The sequence below is a fragment of the Entelurus aequoreus genome, linkage group LG22 (genome assembly GCF_033978785.1).
Source record: "Entelurus aequoreus isolate RoL-2023_Sb linkage group LG22, RoL_Eaeq_v1.1, whole genome shotgun sequence".
Classification (NCBI taxonomy): domain Eukaryota; kingdom Metazoa; phylum Chordata; class Actinopteri; order Syngnathiformes; family Syngnathidae; genus Entelurus; species Entelurus aequoreus.
The window spans coordinates 15,450,899-15,471,257 of record NC_084752.1 but is presented as its reverse complement, the minus strand read 5'-3'; the positions used below and the strand labels follow the sequence as shown (position 1 = coordinate 15,471,257).

General features: G+C 39.7%; 1 protein-coding gene across 2 annotated transcripts; it reads left to right on the top strand.

The window, feature by feature from the left end:
- The first annotated feature begins 90 nt into the window (after positions 1-90).
- On the top strand, positions 91-17,366 carry dpcd (deleted in primary ciliary dyskinesia homolog (mouse)). 2 transcript variants are annotated; one of them, XM_062033149.1, is made up of 6 exons: positions 91-418; positions 5,089-5,169; positions 5,261-5,385; positions 11,745-11,878; positions 12,878-12,974; positions 15,382-17,366. In XM_062033149.1, exons 1-6 carry the CDS (start codon positions 355-357, stop codon positions 15,484-15,486), a joined length of 606 nt encoding a protein of 201 aa, XP_061889133.1. In that variant the 5' UTR covers positions 91-354; the 3' UTR covers positions 15,487-17,366. The 2 variants fall into 2 exon arrangements, with proteins under 2 accessions (XP_061889133.1, XP_061889132.1); XM_062033148.1 differs by having other exon boundaries at positions 96-418; positions 12,878-12,980; positions 15,382-17,362.
- The last annotated feature ends 2,993 nt before the right edge of the window (positions 17,367-20,359 follow it).

Below are 20,359 nucleotides of genomic sequence, written 5' to 3'. Positions count from 1 at the left end.
ATCTATGCAATACAATGTAAACTTTAGATATATATACATGGTCTACCTATTTTATATTGTCTTCTTGTCATGCAGTGTTCACTTGTGTATCAAACATGGAAGACAAAAAACTCATAGCTGGAAAAAAAGAGGACAGGAGAGTATAATTTTCACATTAACAATTTTGTATCTCTACTTTTTGGTAACCTAACAAAGTGACGTTGGTTTTTACAATCTATCTGTGCTATAAAAAATCGTTTTAGGGTAAAAATATAACTTTCCTGTCTTTATTAAAAGGGAAGTCCTTTTTTTCCACTTCCGGATCGTTGTCATGTTTACTGTTTGATTCCGGAAGTCGTTTATAACAACACACTCATGGCTTCGCAAAACTGGATCGATATTCTAGAATCAGCAAAGAAAACGGCTTTGATTCACGATGGTGAGTAAAATTAGGTGAAACTGTGTCCTAGTAAAAACGGCAATTGTGATTTAGCCATATTTGGTAACGATTGGTATTGTATTTAACTTGTAATTGCTCCCGCCGACTCACTGTTAGCAACCGGGGCTTGTTGGAAAAGGACACATTATTGGTAAGAGACTATACTGTTAGATAAACAACAACAACCACCAAAATAATTTAAATTATAGTTTTAACACAACACTTTACCTTTTGTTTACTTGTCAAAGCTCACACGTTTGAACACGACAAGCATTTGGATGTTTTGGTCAATTTGGGTCTTGACTACGAAATCTTTTTTTTGACACTGAATTTATGTAAAAAAATTTATTTTATAATTTTTTTTTTTAATAAAAATTAATTTTCAAGTTTCAAATTATGCTGACAATTTCTGTGAAAAAAAAAGTGTAGCAAAATGCATGTGTTTAAAAAGTGTTTTTAAAATTAAGTGCGTACAAATTCAGTGTATAATAATTCAGAGATCAACAATTAATTATATAAGTTAAAGTTAAGTTAAGGTGCCAATGATTGTCACACTCCAACTAGGTGTGGCAAAATTATTCTCTGCATTTGACCCATCACCCTTGATCACCCCACGGGAGGTGAGGGGAGCAGTGGGTAGCAGCCGTGGCCGCGCCCGGGAATAATTTTTGGTGATTTAACCCCCAATTCCAACCCTTGATGCTGAGTGCCAAGCAGGGAGGTAATGGGTGCCATTTTTATAGTCGTTGGTATGACTCGGCCGGGGTTTGAACTCACAACCTACCGATCTCAGGGCGGACACTCTAACCTCTAGGACACTGACAATTCCGTGTTGAAAAATTCAGTGCTGAAAAATAGAGATGGGTTTGTTTGTTTGTATTTGTTTTTATTTGTTTATTTGAAGGACAAGGAGTTACATTAAGAAGATGGCTGCACCAGATTTAGCACCATGCTGATTTCCATCTGTAGTCCTTTTATGGTGCATCTAACATCCGCAATTAAATTACACAGGATTTAAAATACACAACAAAATTGAAATTGCATAATGATAAACAATTTAAAATACAAGTACAATGCATAGAGGGTATGTGAGTTACACATCAGTGGGCGGTCAAGTTACAGTATTTTAGCAGCTTCATTTAAAGTGCAGAAGTATATAAAGTGCAACAGTTGTTTATCAAAGTCCACATACAGTGCAGTAGCCATCAGATGATACCCATAAGGGTATCATTCAACAGCCATATACCCCATTGGTACTGCATACGTAAAAAAGAAGTTTGCGATGTTACAAGATTTGGAATGGTACTCTGGCGGCCATCAGACTGCTCCCGCCAGGTTATCATCTGATAGTCAACGACCTGCCTGGTATTGCTAATGTGAGCAGGACTGGTGGTCTAAAAGCCAGTCTTTGACTGCTTGTGCGAAGCTGTGAAAACTTGAGTTGTTCTTTAGATTGTATGGGAGACCATTCCATTCTTTGATGGCTTGGTTGAGCTGCAGACACTCAAAGTCGCCCCTACTCAAAGTCGCCCCTACTGAAAGTTGCACCCACTCAAAGTTGCACCCGCAGGGGTGACGACAATGGAAGTGAACTGTGTCCTAAAGACATACATTGGCGCTGACAACGCCAGAGTGGACACCGGATTTGTAACTTCATCCAAGATGGCTTATTTATCCAATCTTGGCCTAAACAAGGTTAATAAACAGCTTACGGTTGTTATTATGTTGGTTATATGGAACCCGGTCCCTAACCCTAACTTATTTTTAGCAGTTTTTTTATTTTCGATTTCCCGAGCAGCATGGTGACACAGTGGTTCGCACTTGTGCTTCACAGCGAGGAGGTCCTGGGTTCGATTTCCAGGCTTGGGGTCTTTCTGTGTGGCATTTGCATTATCTCCTCCGTGACTGCGTGGGTTATCTCCGGGTACTCTGGCTTCCTCACACCTCAGGAGACATGCACATGGAGATAGGCTGATGGGCAACATTATTATTGGCCCTAGTGTGTGAATGTCTTCTATTTGTGTTGGCCCTGGGATGAGGTGGTGACTTGTCCAGGCTGTACCCTGCCTTCTGCCCAAGTGCAGTTGGGATGAGAAGGGTATAGCTGCGGTCGTGCCCACTTTAAGTTGCGCTCACAAGAGTAACAATAATGGAAGTGAACCGTGATTTAAAGACATGCCCATAGTGGCGTTGGACACTTGATTAGTAACGTGATCCAAGATGGCTAATGAAATGCACCATTGGTTGTTATTATTTCGGTTGTTGAATGTATTGCTCTTATGCCTGATTATGTACAACCCTAACCAAAACCCAACCTTAATTTATTTTCAGCAGTATTGTTTTTGTTTTATTTATTTCTGATTTCCGTATTATGTATTGTCTCCTCAGCTTCACTTCCGTTTAAGACACGCTTCACTTCTGTTGTCTGTGGGCGCGTCTTTAAGGGGCCGCGTCTTTAGGGGGTGCGGTTTACCCCTGATTTCAACAAGAAGCGCCACGGCTGTGATGCGTGATCACCACTGACTATTTCATTTTGGAAGTAAACCGGGTCATATATTTTGTAATTGTGCATGACTTCCTGTCCAACACAGGCATAAGTGAAGTGTGAAGTGAATTATATTTATATAGCGCTTTTTCTATAGTGACTCAAAGCGCTTTACATAGTGAAACCCATTATCTTAGTTACATTTAAACCCGTGTGGGTGGCACTGGGAGCAGGTGGGTAAAGTGTCTTGCCCAAGGACACAACGGCAGTGACTAGGATCGCGGAAGCGGGGATCGAACCTGGAACCTTCAAGTTGCTGGACCACGCCGCATACTTTTGCTGAATTGATTTGCCGTGTTGCGGCGACCGGCAAAAACAGAAGCTCTGCGTGTATATCCGGAACGGCCTTGGCAGTACTGCAGGCCGTGGAAATGGACTAATTGACTTGAATAAAATAGGAAAGAGTCTGCATTGGCAGTTACGCAACACAGCCGTGATGCGTCCTGTGGAAATCAAGGGTTAGAGTGGGTGCGACTTAAAGTGTCTGTGGTCTGCAGATAGATGTACTTGGAAAAATGTGCTGTTTCAAAACGCAAGACCCACTTCTGGTAAATTAAGACTGAAGCTATCTATCCTGTCTCAGAACCAGCCAATGAGGGGTCAAGTTTGCAGTCATGTGACACAGGTCTTTCAAAGAGACAGGTTATGCAGCACTACAGGCCAATGTAATCTGCTGTATGTGCTTGGATCCCTTTTTGTGAACTAAACAGTGGGAGTTGCTGTGCATCAGTGAAAAAATCCCAAGATTCCGCAAAAAAAGGAAAGAAAAAGTAATCATCCTAGACCACTTCCTTATTCGACATCTTTTTTAATCGAGCAAGAACAACAAAGAGGCAACAACCACAGCAAAACATAAACACGAAGGGTAAAAAAGCATCCACATATTTGATATAATATCACTTTTGTACAAATTATTTTGTAGAAATCTGCCTCCGTTTGACACTCTCAGTCTCAGGCTTGTTGCTGTGTAAACAAACCCCACCCACTCTGCTTCATGTCTCGTCTGCATAGTAACCCATATGTCACTCAAAAGTGCATATTCTAACCATTGGAAGAATTTATTTTGTTTGGAAATATCAAGTGAGCCACATTGGAAATGTTTATGCTCAGGTAGCCTCGTGAACTGCCTTTTTTATGCTTTGCTAGACCCAAGTCATGTGGCGTCAAACTTGACACCACATTGGCTGGTTCTGAGACAGGATCAATTGGTTTTGCCCTGATTTACCGAAAGTGGGTCTTGCGTTTTGAAGCAGCATATTTTTCTGCACAGAATTTTTTTACACTGAATTTGTATTCACTGAATTTTAAACCATATAATTTTTATACACTGAATTTTAAAACACTGAATATTTATGCACTGAATTTTAAAACATTTAATTTCTAAACACAAACATATTGCTACTGTATATTTTTTTTGGTAAAATTGTTCGCATAATATGATGTAAAAAAAACAGTTTACAAAGTCTAAGCGCAAAAAATTCAGTGTTAAAAAAGAAGATTTCGTAATAAAGACACAAATTAACCTCCATAATGTTACCTACTTTCTCAAATGTTTTTGCCATTTTGCAGGAAAATATTCAATTGGCACATTTACAGACAGTATGTGCTAAAAAGAATACATTGTGAATACAAACATTAATGTAAAAATATGTAGATAAAAGTATTAAAACACAATAAAAAAATAAACAGCCTACTTTGTACATTGTTCTATCAATACTGTAATATTAATATTGTGCAATCAGAGCATAGACAACCACAAACATACACACTGTAATTTACATATGTACTACACCATTATACACAACTCAATTTTAAAAACATAGGTACACAACACTTTTAATCTTTTAAGTTGTCTGTCTATCTGTGTTGTTCCTGTGATGAGGTGGCGACTTGTCCATGGTGAATCCCGCCTTCCGCCCGAAATCAGCTGGGATAGGCTCCGGCACACCCGCGACCCCGAAAGGGACAAGCAGTAGAAAATGGATGGATGGACACTCGATTACACAGTATATACTGTATAATAATATAGAGTATTTGTGAACAAATAATACATTCATTGTCATGTAAATATATTAATGATCAAGTACTATAATACATTTTCATATTTTTCTATTCCAAATTGAAGGCAAACGGAAGATCCACTACCTCTTTACGGATGGAAAAGAAATGGCAGAAGAGTATGACTTGAGAACAGATGAACTGATTGGTAAGCAGTGAGTAGCACGTCATCCAAAAGCCATCCATTTTGCATAAGAGAGTATGTACCGGTATTTAATGGAACATTTGCTGCTTTACAGTACGAAAGTGGCGTCACAAAAGTACTCTTGGAGCACATGGCCAATGGCAGCAAGAAGTTGGAGAAACACTTGTTAGTCCTGTCACCAGTTTGGATGCTGACTTGATAAAAGAGAATTGTTCCAATGTAGGTTTTCTTTTGAATATACCCTATATTGCCAAAAGTATTTGACCACCTGCCTTGACTCACATATGAACTTGAAGTTCCATCCCATTCCTAACCCATAGGGTTCAATATTATGTCGGTCCAACTTTTGCAGCTATTACAGCTTCAACTCTTCTGGGAAGGCTGTCCACAAGGTTGTGTGTTTTTTCACAAATTTTCGACCATTCTTCCAAAAGCGCATTGGGGAGAGTTCACACACTGATGTTGGTCGAGAAGGCCTGGCTCTCAGTCTCCGTTCTAATTCATCCCAAAGGTGTTCTATTGGGTTCAGGTCAGGACTCTGTGCAGGCCAGTCAAGTTCATCCAAACATGGAACTGTCCAAAATGTTTTGGTATCCTGGAGCATAAGTTATATTCACTGGAACTGAGGGGCCAAGCTCAACTCCTGGAAAAACAACCCCACACATTTCTCCTCCACCAAATTTCACATGCGGCACAATGCAGTCCGAAATGTACCGTTCTCTTGGCAACTTCCAAACCCAGACTCGTCCATCAGATTGCCAGATGAAAAAGCGTGATTCATCACTCCAGAGAACACGTCTCCACTGCTCTAGAGTCCAGTGGCGACGTGCTTCACACCAGTGGTCCCCAACCACCGGTCCGGTACCGGTCCGTGAGAAACATTAAATAATTTATAAAGGACTGCATTTTCTCCGGCTTAACTTTCGCCTGTCCCACTAGACCAGGAGTCACCAACGCGGCGCCCGCGGGCGACAGGTCGCCCGCGAGGACCAGATGAGTCGCCCGCCGGCCGGTTCTAAAAATAGCTCAAATAGCAGCACTTACCAGTGAGCTGCCTCTATTTTTTAAATTTTATTTATTTACTAGTGTGACAGTCCTAACTGTCGCGCGGGTTCTCAGGACGATCCAGGGAAGACATTGTCAGATGATTTAGACTTCATTATTTCAATCACAGAGTCTTTTGCTGCTTTACAGCAGCTGCCTTTTTTCTCACGTGAGCACATGAATGGTTTCCTCCCGTCCGCCGTCTGCTTTTCAGCAGCACGTCGCCGTCGTTTGCGTGGCAGCAGAGGATGGTTTCCTCCCGTCCGCCGTCTTTCTCCGTCTCCTCACTTGATGTTCACGTCTCTCGCCCTTTTATACGGTCCGAGAGGGCGATTGCACTGTCCACAGCTGCGCGCTCCACGCACCTTATGCTGATTGCGGCGTCGTTCCCATTTATTTTTTTACTTTGCTTCTTATAACTGTCAGAAAGACAATTTTAGAGAAAAAAATACAACCTTAAAAATGATTTTAGGATTTTTAAACTCATATACATTTACCTTTTAAATTCCTTCCTCTTCTTTCCTGACAATTTAAATCAATGTTCAAGTAATTTTTTTTTTATTGTAAAGAATAATTAATAAATTGTAATTCTTACTTTAATTCTTATTATTCTAACAAAGTGCAGATTGGATTTTAACCTATTTAAAACATGTCATCAAAATTCTAAAATTAATCTTAATCAGGAAAAATTACTAATGATGTTCCATAAATTCTTTTTTGAATTTTTTCAAAAAGATTCGAATTAGTTAGTTTTTTTCTTCTTTTTTTCGGTTGAATTTTGAATTTTAAAGAGTCGAAATGGAAGATAAACTATGTTTCAAAATTTAATTTTCATTTTTTTCGTGTTTTCTCCTCTTTTAAACCGTTCAATTAAGTGTTTTTTCATCATTTATTCTCTACAAAAAACCTTCCGTAAAAGGAAAAAAAATGTACGACGGAATGACAGACAGAAATACCCATTTTTTATATATATACGTATATAGATTTATTTATTTAGCTATTATTGTTTAAATCACACTTACATGTAACTTACAAATGACAATATATATATATATATATATATATATATATATATATATATATATATATATATATATATATATATATATATATATATATATATATATATATATATATATAAACAAACAAACACTTAAAATGTAAAGTGTTTTGTGTTTAATATAAATTACCTCTGACCTAGTATAGTTCAAAGGTCAGTATTGTGCGCATGACCAAAACGTAGCGTTTGTTGCGCTCTTACAAACAAGCTAACGCAGCGAATATGAGAAGAGTTACCCCAAAAAATGTCAGAAAAAAGAAAGAAAACATATATTTTTCACGACGAATGGGAGGTAGAGTTTTTTTTTACCACTGTGAAAGGATCCTGCGTGTGTTTAATTTGCGGGGCAACTGTGGCAATAGCAAAGCGGCACAATGTGGAGAGACATTTCACTATGTGTCACACAAGCTATGCTAACTACCCACCGGGCAGTGCACTGCGCGCAGAAAAAGCCCGCGAGTTAAAGGCAGCTTTGTGCAAACAGCAGTCTTTCTTCACTAGACCGGTTAAAAACTCCCACAAAGCAACCGAAGCCTCGTTTAGAGCTGCGCAATTCTTGATGAAGAAAAAGAAGGCATTCACAGACGGGGAGGTTGTCAAAGAAGCAATGATGATAATTGCTAAAACTGTGCTTGAAGACGAGAAATATGGAACCGATGTACTCTCCAGTCTCTCCGATGTTCAACTCGGGGCAACTACAATGGTAAGAAGAGTGTCGGCGATGTCTGGGAACTTGACCGATCAGCTGGACCGTGATCTGGCGAGGTGCCGGTGGTTCAGCATCCAGTGTGACGAGTCGGTGGACCGCAGCAGTACGGCGCAGCTGATGGTCTTTATCCGGATGGTGTTTGATGATTTCTCCACAAAAGAAGAACTTCTGACACTACTGCCACTGAAGACAACTACGAGGGGAGTTGACATTTATAACGCAGTGAAGGAGTTTTTTGTGGAAAAAAAGGTGCCGCTGGAAAAGCTGGTATCAGTGACTACGGATGGGGCTCCTGCTATGATCGGCCGACACACAGGATTCGTTGCTCACTGTAAAGCTGACCCAGAGTTCCCAAACTTTCTGCAGTACCACTGCATCATACACCAGCAGGCCTTATGTGCAAAAGTGATCTGCTTTGAGCACGTAATGACTCCCGTCGTAAAGATCATAAACAGCATCCGCTCCAGAGCTAAACAGCACAGAACATTCAAGGTACTTTTGGAGGAGCTGTCAGCTGAATATGGTGACCTGCTACTACACACAGAAATCCGATGGCTCAGCAGGGGACAAATTTTGCAACGTTTTTTGTCACTTTTGGGTGAAATCAAAGAGTTCATGCAGTCCAGAGGTGAGGACACCGTGCTGCTGGAGGACACTGAGTGGATACTTGACCTTGCATTTTTAACGGACATTACTGGAAAACTGAACAGTTTGAACTGTGAGCTGCAAGGCAAAGGTAAAACTGTCGCCGATATGATAAGTGCTTTAAATGCATTTAAAGCTAAGATGAACCTGTTCTCTGTACATTTACAGAGAAAAAAAGTGCTGCACTTTCCCTCTGTGCAGATGGTGCTGAAAGACAATGCTTCTGCATCTGAGGCTTTTGACAAAGTTGCAGAAAAGTACTCTCAGGTCATAAACAGAGTTGGACAAGAGTTTGAGAACAGGTTTTGTGACCTGGATCAGCTTGAGCCATGTGTGTCGTTCATTTCTAATCCATTCATGAACGTGGACATATCATGCATTGCTGAGCAGTTAAGTGCAACATTCAGCCTGGATGCTGAACAGGTGGAGATGGAAATTGTAACACTGCAAAATGACCTCCACCTCAAAGCCCACCAGGCTGCACCAAACTTTTGGTGCCTTGTTGACACAGAAAAGTACAGTGGTGTATGCGCAGCAGCTATGAAGGTTGCAAGCCTGTTTGGTTCAACTTATCTTTGTGAGTCAGCCTTTTCTGACATGAACTTTATCAAGAACAAACACAGAACATGCCTCACTGATGCACATCTGCAAGACTCACTCAGAGTTGCAGTGTCAAGTTACACACCAGAGTACAACACACTAGTTAACAGCATGCAATGCCAGGCTTCCCACTAACTGACAAAGAAACAGATAACAGATTTGGTATCAGTTCAAAGTGTGACATGATTTATTTAAAAATTGGAGAGTTGACCTTTGTATTTTACATGAGTTATTATTTGTACAAACATGGTGCAAAGTAATTCATGATTTGTTAAAAAATTTCAGTGGCTAGCTAGTTAAAATGGGATATTGTGATTTCACAAGACTGTTTAAGAAGTGATCATTTGAAAATGTTCAATTTGAAAAATGTGCACTTAGAGAAAATATAAAAATAAAGTGTTGCATATTGATATTTATCTGTTTCTATATATATTTATTGTGAGAAATCATTAAGATGATCAGTGTTTCCACAAAGATAAATATCATTAATTATTAATAATAACATAGAGTTAAAGGTAAATTGAGCAAATTGGCTATTTCTGGCAATTTATTTAAGTGCGTATCAAACTGGTAGCCCTTCGCATTAACCAGTACCCAAGAAGTAGCCCTTGGGTTCAAAAAGGTTGGTGACCCCTGCACTAGACACACCAATAAGCTTGTTTATAGATGTAAATAATAAATGATAAATGGGTTATACTTTTATAGCGCTTTTCTACCTTCAAGGTACTCAAAGCGCTTTGACAGTATTTCCACATTCACCCATTCACACACACATTCACACACTGATGGCGGGAGCTGCCATGCAAGGCGCTAACCAGCAGCCATCAAGAGCAAGGGTGAAGTGTCTTGCCAAAGGACACAACGGATGTGACTAGGATGGTAGAAGGTGGGGATTGAACCCCAGTAACCAGCAACCCACCGATTGCTGGCACGGCCACTCTACCAACTTCGCCACGCCGTCCCCAATAAAACTCCTCATGGGAATTTTCCATTTCCATTTTTGTTATAACTTTGTGACATGATACAATGCACATTAATGAACATACAAGATATACATGTGACAGATTGTAGCCAAAGGCTGATTTCCATCTGCATCTCATTGCAAAGAAACAAGTCCAGGGCTCCCACTAATTCAGCGTTATAGTAAGTTGTATTTTTCATTCACTTATTTTTACTGTAGTTATCTGGCACAAGTGGAAAGCCGGTCCCTGAAAACAATGCCTACATTAAACCGGTCCATGGTGCAAAAAAGGTTGGGGACCACTGCATCCGACGCTTTGCATTGGAATTGGTGATGTATGGCTTACATGCAGCTGCTCGGCCATGGAAACCCATTCCATGAAGCTCTCTGCGTACTGTACGTGGGCTAATTGGAAGGTCACATGAAGTTTAGAGCTCTGTAGCAACTGACTGTGCAGAAAGTCGACGAGCTCTTTGCACTATGCGCTTCAGCATTTGCTGACCCCTCTCTGTCATATTACGTGGCCTACCACTTGGTGGCTGAGTTGCTGTTGTTCCCAAACTCTTCCAGTTTCTTATAATAAAGCCGACAGTTGACTTTGGAATATTTAGGAGAGAGGAAATTTCACGACTAGATTTGTTGCACAGGTGGCATCCTATGACAGTTCCACGCTGGAAATCACTGAGCTCCTGAGAGCGGCCCATTCTTTCACAAATGTTTGTAGAAACAGTCTCCATGCCTAAGTGCTTGATTTTATACACCTGTGGCCGGGCCAAGTGATTAGGACACCTGATTCTGATCATTTGGATGAGTGGCCAAATACTTTTGGCAATATAGTGTAGATATGCCTAATAGTTGGGTACATACCGGTATATGTTTAAACACACACAAGCACATACCAGTGACGTGCGGTGAGGTTCATGGCTGGTCTAACCTTTATTTGTATAGGACATTTTCCAAACACAGTTGGACTCATACAGTGTATTAGAGACACACTAGACTTCCCCAGGAAAATCTCTGTTACATTGCCCTTGTTGTATTTTAGTTCCGCTTTTCCTTTTTGTAGAAAGATGGCAGCGACAAGCACCTGCCAGCTCACCAACGCCTTCTTCAGGGTGAGCTGTGTGCCACGCCGTATCTCATTTCTCTGCAGGTTATTGTCCGAATCGCAAGAATAATGATGTCATACTTAAAATAAAAACATTACACAGGCTTGTATAAAGCCATGGTGTATTATAGCTGTTTATGCAAATATTATATTGGCAACATGCTGACAAACAGAAACAATTCGCCTCGTCTCAGATTTCTGCCCTTTATTTCAACAGGAAATGTGCCAATTCAATGATTAAGAAAATGTTAAAATGGTTGGAATTAATCTGAAAATACATTAATAGCACACTTCAATGGACAGATATTAGTATTTATTTTGTTATTATTGTTTTTCTTTTCCGAGACAGCCTCCCCTGACCGCACATTACTGACACGTACTGTACAAACATACTGTATAAACAGTAACATGTGTATTTATGTACTAATTATAATCCCTTTTGTTTCCACAGCCAGTGTTAGTGCGGAAAGATACGAAGACCAGTTTTCAGTGGAGAATCCGGAACCTTCCTTATCCCAAAGAAGTCTTTCATGTTTCAGTGCAGCCATCAGAGAGATGTATTGTCATAAAAACATCAAACAAGAAGTAAATAATTCACAAAATTACTATAAGTGTGTATATATACACTACCGTTCAAAAGTTTGGGGTCACCCAAACAATTTTGTGGAATAGCCTTCATTTCTAAGAACAAGAATAGACTGTCGAGTTTCAGATGAAAGTTCTCTTTTTCTGGCCATTTTGAGCGTTTAATTGACCCCACAAATGTGATGCTCCAGAAACTCAATCTGCTCAAAGGAAGGTCAGTTTTGTAGCTTCTGTAACGAGCTAAACTGTTTTGAGATGTGTGAACATGATTGCACAAGGGTTTTCTAATCATCAATTAGCCTTCTGAGCCAATGAGCAAACACATTGTATCATTAGAACACTGGAGTGATAGTTGATGGAAATGGGCCTCTATACACCTATGTAGATATTGCACCAAAGAACAGACATACTCAGTGGCCTAGTGGTTAGAGTGTCCGCCCTGAGATCGGTAGGTTGTGAGTTCAAACCCCGGCCGAGTCATACCAAAGACTATAAAAATGGGACCCATTACCTCCCTGCTTGGCACTCAGCATCAAGGGTTGGAATTGGGGGTTAAATCACCAAAAATGATTCCCGGGCGCGACACCGCTGCTGCCCACTGCTCCCCTCACCTCCCATGGGGTGAACAAGGGGATGGGTCAAATGCAGAGGACAAATTTCACCACACTTAGTGTGTGTGTGACAATCATTGGTACTTTAACTTTAACTTTTAACATTTGCAGCTGAATAGTCATTTACCACATTAGCAATGTATAGAGTGTATTTCTTTAAAGTTAAGACTAGTTTAAAGTTATCTTCATTGAAAAGTACAGTGCTTTTCCTTCAAAAATAAGGACATTTGAATGTGACCCCAAACTTTTGAACGGTAGTGTATTTGCACCACTTCAAATACATTTAAACAAACAAGCAGCACGCAACTTGTAGTCACGTGGCTTTTCCTGTCGATGGCGCTGTTATCTGTACATTTGGACTTAAACCGTTCATATTTTACTTTTCCAGGTATTACAAGAAGTTCAATATTCCTGATCTGGATCGGAGTCAACTTCCATTGGACAGCTCTGCCTTAAGCTTCACTCATGCCAACAACACTTTAATAGTGAGCGTAAGTTTACATCACGGGCCTTTGAGCAGCACATTCTTTACTGGGAGAGGTAGTTTGTAATGACCCTCTGTTTGGCATCTTGCTTCACTTTGGACAAGAAGAGGAAGTCCTCCTGTGATGCTTAATGAGTGTCTGATCCCAGTGCTTTAATCATGTCTACCAAATTGGCCTCTTTATCTTGTTTTTTTTATGCAAAAAGTTGACTTCATTTTAGCAGATTAGTTTCCAACAGGTGTGACTTGCTGCACTATAATTCTGTGTTTGGTTCCTGTGGCTTCAACATTTACTTGACAGATAAAGGAAAGGGTTCTCAAACTGGGATCTGGGGTTTGCTGACTTTTATTAATTTTTTTTCACAATAAATTGATTTACGGCGTATCGTTTAAAAGAGCTATGATATGAATAGGAACTACTTGGTACCTGTAGGGTCTTAAAAAAGTAAAAAAATCCAATCATTCGAATATATGGCCTTAAAATGTTTTAGAGTCTATAAAAAAATCCGTAAAATGTCTTAAATACGATGATAAAATGTCTTTAAAAAATATTTTTACTTTATTTTATTTTTGCTTGTCAAATTATGCCAGAACACCACAAACAACCACCTGCACAGCTATACAGGGATTGATTGAAGAAAAACGTCAGTTGGCGGTTGCCAATATTTATTTCAGCGTTTTAAACAAACCTTAATTTACAATAGGAAGGCTTCTCCTGTTTTAAGCAGGGTTAATAATTTTGTTGTCCAATGTACAAGAGCAGTGAATTAATTCTTATACGGTACTTACAATTAGTTTCTGGGCATCCAATTTTCCTTCATGTTTTGGTGCTTTTTGTCAATATGAATGTGAAATTGTCTTAAATTGTATTTATTACGGCATTATAAAATGACTTGTCAAAACCTAATACAAAGACCAATAAAGCAAACACTTGCACTAGGGTGAGTAAAATCAGACAAAACTTAAATTAGTGTGACGCACCAGGTAAAATGCTCACTTCTGTCTGCTGTTTTGCGGCTATATTTAGCACGTCTGGAATGTTCGTGCAAACTGGCACAGTTACTCACAAATGGCTGTAAGAAAGGAGGTGATTGCGCTACAAAGACAGATGATTGAGAGAGATTATGCCGCCTTTGTGCGCGTCAACATATTTGGACTCTCAGAAGCAAATAATATTGTACTTATTGTCTACCAGCAATGCCATTTTATAATGTCACAGTTGCTGGATGAGTTAAGGGGCTGATTAAAATAAATGCAATTGATTTGTTTTGGTGTTTGTTTTTTTCAAATATATGATTATAATATATCTCCAATTTGAAAAAAAACAATTCCGTTATGCATTTTCTTTCACTTGGCTCATTCCAAACGCACATTTTTTTTTTATTGCAATATGAATTTTCTTGCATCTGGATCATTCCAAACGCACAAAAATGATTTTAATAATTTTCTGATTAAAATAAATGCAATTGATTTGTTTTGGTGTTTGTTTTTTCAAATATATGATTATAATATATCTCCAATTTGAAAAAAAACAATTCCATTATGCATTTTCTTTCACTTGGCTCATTCCAAACGCAAATTTTTTTTTATTGCAATATGAATTTTCTTGCATCTGGATCATTCCAAACGCACAAAAATGATTTTAATAATTTTCTTGCATCAGAGTGCACCTTCAGGATGCTAAAAGTATCCTGTTTTGTTCTGTTGTCTAGATCGCACTTCTATATAGCCCCAAAAAGTTGGTACACATTAGATCTGTGTGCTGCATTTCAACAAGGGACGGCACAGGTTGGACTTTATGATGTCCAACATATACAGTACAGGCCAAAAGTTTGGACACACCTTCTCATTCAATGGGTTTTCTTTATTTTCATGACTATTTACATTGTAGATTGTCACTGAAGGCATCAACACTATGAATGAACACATGTGGAGTTATGTACTTAACAAAAAAAGGTGAAATAACTGAAAACATTTTTTATATTCTATTTTTTTCAAAATAGCCACCCATTGCTCTGATCACTTTTTCGCACACTCTTGGCATTCTCTCGGTGAGCTTCAAGAGGTGGTCACCTGAAATGGTTTTCACTTCACAGGTGTCATAGTTTTGATGCCTTCAGTGACAATCTACAATATAGTCATGAAAATAAAGAAAATGCATTGAAATGAGAAGGTGTGTCCAAACTTTTGGCCTGTAGTGTATTTAAGGACAAACTTGCAATAAGAAACACATGTTTAATGTACTGTAAGATTTGTTGTTAAAATAAAGCCAATAATGCAATTTGTTGTGGTTCCCTTTATTTAGAAAAGTACCGAAATAATTTTGGTACAGGTACCAAAATATGGGTATTGGGACAAGACTACTTTGGACGAGATCTAAGTTTTTCTCATTTGTTCCTCTTGTTCAGTACAAGAAATCCAACGAGATTTTAACCCTGGAGCAGAACCTGATGAAGGAGCTGAAGAAGCTGAAGGGATCCAGCGAAGAGAACGTTGACTGCAAAACTCAGTGAATTGTGACTGAGAAGAAAAAGAGTCTGCTCCGACGGGTGAATGTTCATCAAAACACTTTTAGTTCATCTTTGTTCGAATAAAATACTCTATAGATGATTTCTGTTTGCGTTTTTCACCCCATTGACATTTTTTTGTAGAAAAGTGATTTTGTCACAAAAAATATGATTTTTTAAAAAAGTGCCGTAGTATATCTGATTCGACCTCATGTTACATGCTTCCCCTGCGCTGGCTCCTTACTGTGTTTCTTACCCGCTCTCCTTTCATTGATGGCCTTGTAAAGTACTCAAAACACACAAAGCCCCATCCCTGTTCGTTCCAGGGTCACTGTTACGAGCACGTCCCATTTGTGTTAACTGAATACCTTAGTGTTCCTTGCGTGTCGTGGCCCACCCTGAGAGCCATTAGTGGAACTTTGGTGATCAAACTGTTCCCATTTTGCCCCTGAGGTTTCGTAAGGCCTGGCTTGTGGTCAACATCACTGATGCAAATTTGGATTAAGACAATATGAGACTTTGTTCCAAATTGATGTAATACTATTGTTCACGTGGTACAGCAATTTCTGTCTGTGTGATGTTTTTACAAGCATCTGATGAGGACTAATGCACTTTCATTTTCTTGAATTTTGTGGAAAACCCACATAGTTTTAGGTTATGTAACTAACCTATTTGTGTATTTTGTAAAATAATTAACCTAAAATGACAGCAAAACACAAACTTTTGTGATTTAGGGCTATATAAATAAACATTGATTGATTGATTGAAATGTGCTACATGCATTGTATTGTTTTGTGGAAGCACTTGCGTTTGTTTGGTTCAAACCATCCATCCATCCATCCATTTTCTACCGCTTGTCCCTTTTGGGGTCGCTGGAGCCTATCTCAGCTGCATTCGGGCGGTAGGCGGGGTACACCCTGGACAAGTCGCCACCTTGGTTCAAACCAAATGAATGTTTATTTAAAATAAAGCATTACATACATTCAACCTATTCGTTAAGAGTCGTGGGTTAACTACAGCCTATCCCACCCAACTTTGTGCCAGCAGTGGGGTGCATTCTCTCCTGGTCACCTGTCAATCACACAACCATTCACGCCTATGGACAATTTAAAGCAGGGGTGTCCAAAGTGCAGCCCAAGGGCTGTTTGTGGCCTGTGGCACATTCTAAAAGTACTTGTAAAATCTGGAAAAAAACTTAGACTTAGACTTCCTTTTATTGTCATTCAAATTTGAACTTTACAGTACAGATAAGAACCAAATTTTGTTGCATTAGCTCGTTGTAGTGCAGGATAAAAGAGCAATAAGGTGCAGATATAAATAAATAGATTACTGTACAGATAAATATATTGCACTTTTTCATATGCGTTTATGGATGTATGTTATATTGTCTTTGTATTCCAGCGAGTTAATCCGTTTTTTGGGGGGGAATTGAGGGAATTATTATGATGCGTTCAAGAGTCTGATGGCCTGAGGGAAGAAGCTGTTACAGAACCTGGAGGTTCTGCTACGGAAAACATGTGTAATGTAAAAAAGAACACGTTAAAATGTTGACACTTTATTTACATTTATGCTATTAACACAAATCCCACATGCATTCCCCATAAAAAAAAATCTACATGTATTTGTTCTGAAACTGTAAAATGTCAATCTCACATGCCGGTTATTAGTATTAAGTTTTACTTCCTGTCCAGCGCTCTTAACTTTGTTTCCAAATCCTGTTTTTCTCTCTTTGCCACCACTTTAGTCTGAGGGCTGGCTCCCTTACCTGTCCCTGTTTGCCGATCAGGCTGCTTCCTATGTCAGCCCTGTTTTCTGAACTGTGCTGGATCACATTGCGTTGCCTTGTACCACAATGTGCTGCATAGCTTTCCTTATGCTCCCTGTGCCTTGTTGATTTTTGTGCACATTTCTGCTGCCTTATTTTTGTTTTGTTTTCCCCTAATAAAATGTTTGTACTTGCACTTCATCTGCTGTCTCTGCATCCTGGGGTCCAGACTAACAACAACAATATCATTTGACTCGAACCTAAATTCAGATGCATGTTCTGGAGGATTGTGAATAGGCTACACGGTTATGGCTATGGAGATGGATACTTTTCACATTTGAATTGATACGGCAGCCTACCAATTCCCGGTATGAGTGTCCGCCCTGAGATCTGTAGTTTGTGAGTTCAAACCCCGGCCGAGTCATACCAAAGACTATAAAAATGGGACCCATTACCTCCCTGCTTGGCACTCAGCATCAAGAGTTGGAATTGGGGGTTAAATCACCAAAAATGACTCCCGGGCGCGGCCACCGCTGCTGCTCACTGCTCCCCTCACCTCCCAGGGGGTGATCAAGGGTGATGGGTCAAATGCAGAGAATAATTTTGCCACACATAGTGTGTGTGTGACAATCATTGGTACTTTAACTTAATTTACATGGGAATCGATATCCGGAACTGAGAATAGTTACCTATTTCATTGTTTTCTTTGATGTTTAACAGAGAGCTGATTATGAAAACTCTGCTGTACAGTTTGTTTTCTTACACTTCTGAGTCTCAGGTTCAAGTATTATACAGTATTATTTTAAGTGTTATATACTTTGCATGCAGTTACAATTTCAAGACATTAGATGGCGGTAGTGTATAGGCTGCAGTGTGTGGCCTAGTCAGGGAGTAGTCTTTGCCATTAAGTTGTATCTAGTCTTTTGTTGCACTCTACAAAGTGTTTATGTTGAAGCATTGTACTTATAACACGCCAGCTGTTTGATTTTAACATGCCTCTTAGTTGTTTTCATAAAATCGCTAATGCTAATCAGTAGCACGTCTATGGCAAATCCAATGTAAATTAGCATCAAGCTAGCGCATTTAGTAAAATAGAGCCTTACTGTACATTTAAGTGTTTTTTTTTATCATGCTTACTTGCTTTGTTGGTATTAAAAATTGCAACATTAACTAAAGACAGTTTGGCTGAGTGTGCTCTGAGGACTTCCTTTCGCCCCTCCCGGTAACAGTTAGAGATGCTACCTCATTAGAAGCATTTAAGTCCCATCTTAAAACTCATTTGTATACGCTAGCCTTTAAATAGACCCCCCTTTTAGACCAGTTGATCTGCCGTTTCTTTTCTGCTCTGCCCCCCTCTCCACGAAGGAGAGGGGGGCACAGATTCGGTGACCACAGATGAAGCGCTAGCTGTCCAAAGTTGGGACCCAGGTTGGACCACTCATCTGTGCATCAGTTGGGGACGTCTGCGCTGCTGACCTGTCTCCACTCAAGATGATCTCCTGCTGGCCCCACTATGGACTGGACTTTCACACTATTATGTTAGATCCACTATGGACTGGACTCTCACAATGTTATGCTAGATCCACTCGACGTCCATTACACCGATCGCCCGGGGGAGGGTGTGGATCCCCACATCTGCGGTCCCCTCCAAGGTTTCTCATTGTCATCCCATTGGGTTGAGTTTTTTCTTGCCCTGATGTGGGATCTGATCCGAGGATGTCGTTGTGGCTTGTGCAGCCCTTTGAGACACTCGTGATTTAGGGCTATATGAGTAAACATTGATTGATTGATTGTTTGCCCGCAAAGTGAATAAGTCTGCAACCGGACGTGACGTCACGTGCAAAAAAGATATCAAAATATGGCGCCGAATTATTGTACGTATATCGATACCTGGTAGTACCGAGTCGGTGCCTATAATAGTAGCAAATTCGGTACCCATCCCTAAACCCTTTTGTTTCTTAATACAGTTTTCATTACATATTTCAAGACACCATTGACAGCCCTACTTTATGAGCTGTAGTGCCTTATGTCAGGGTTTGACTTATAAATATGCAACATTCCTACTGATTCTTTACAGCAGGGTTATTCATCTAGTGGCCCGGGGGCCAAGTCCGGCCTGGAAATGACACTATACTGGCCCCCAAGTTCAGTTCAGAACTTGGAGCAAAACATTTTGCAGCAAATTCCTAAACACTAGAGTGCTCCTGTTGTATAGATGCACTTGGACTGGTGTAAACACATTGGCAGATCCTTTAATTTTGCTAGCAAACATAGAACACTGGAGTCCAAACTTGTAACTTACATACATAGTTTAGGCATTCCGCAAGGCACCTCTTTAAGTCCCCTCCATTTTGGTTGTTACACATTTTTTTCGTAATGCGATTATTGTAACTAAGGTGTTGCTGTAGACATAGTCAACAGTCATTTGTTCAACTTTTTTAGTTATACTAGTGATGTCCCTCAAGGTTCGATTGTAGGTCCTCTCTTTTTCATCATTCGCGCTATTCAACTAGTGGCCCACAAGTTCAGTTCACAAAACTTGTGACAGACTCACATTTTTCCAGCAAATTCTTAAAAAACACTTGAGTGCTGTCATAGAAATTATCTTTGACTAGCTTTTTTGCAAAAGGTCTTTAAAAACAGCAGAGGGCTCCTGTAACTCTGTCAAAATAAATAGACCAAAAGCCAATGTCAAATAGGACTAATGGTTAAGAGAGAAGTCCTAGCCCACGATTCTTTGCTTTCTGGAAATGTGGACACCAAAACAATATAAAGATATTGCCGCTTTTTTGAATATATAAAGCAAAAGCGAAAGCACAGATGAACCCCTCAGTCTTTTCTGTGTAACGACGTGGTCGCATCGTTATGCGCGAGTCGTTCTCCCAAGACGCAGCAGGAAACTCCGGAGGCAAGGTGCAGGTAAGACAATGATTTATTGTCTTATGAAACTTGCAAAACTACAAAAAGACTAGCGTGCAGATCGCACGAGAAGCTAAGCTAAGGAAATAGCTAGCGTGAAAGCTTAGCATAAAAACCGGCAAACAAAACGCAAAGCTTCGCTCTGGAATCGTAGGAATAGACTAACTGTTGCGTGGAAGCAAATAAGACAGCCAG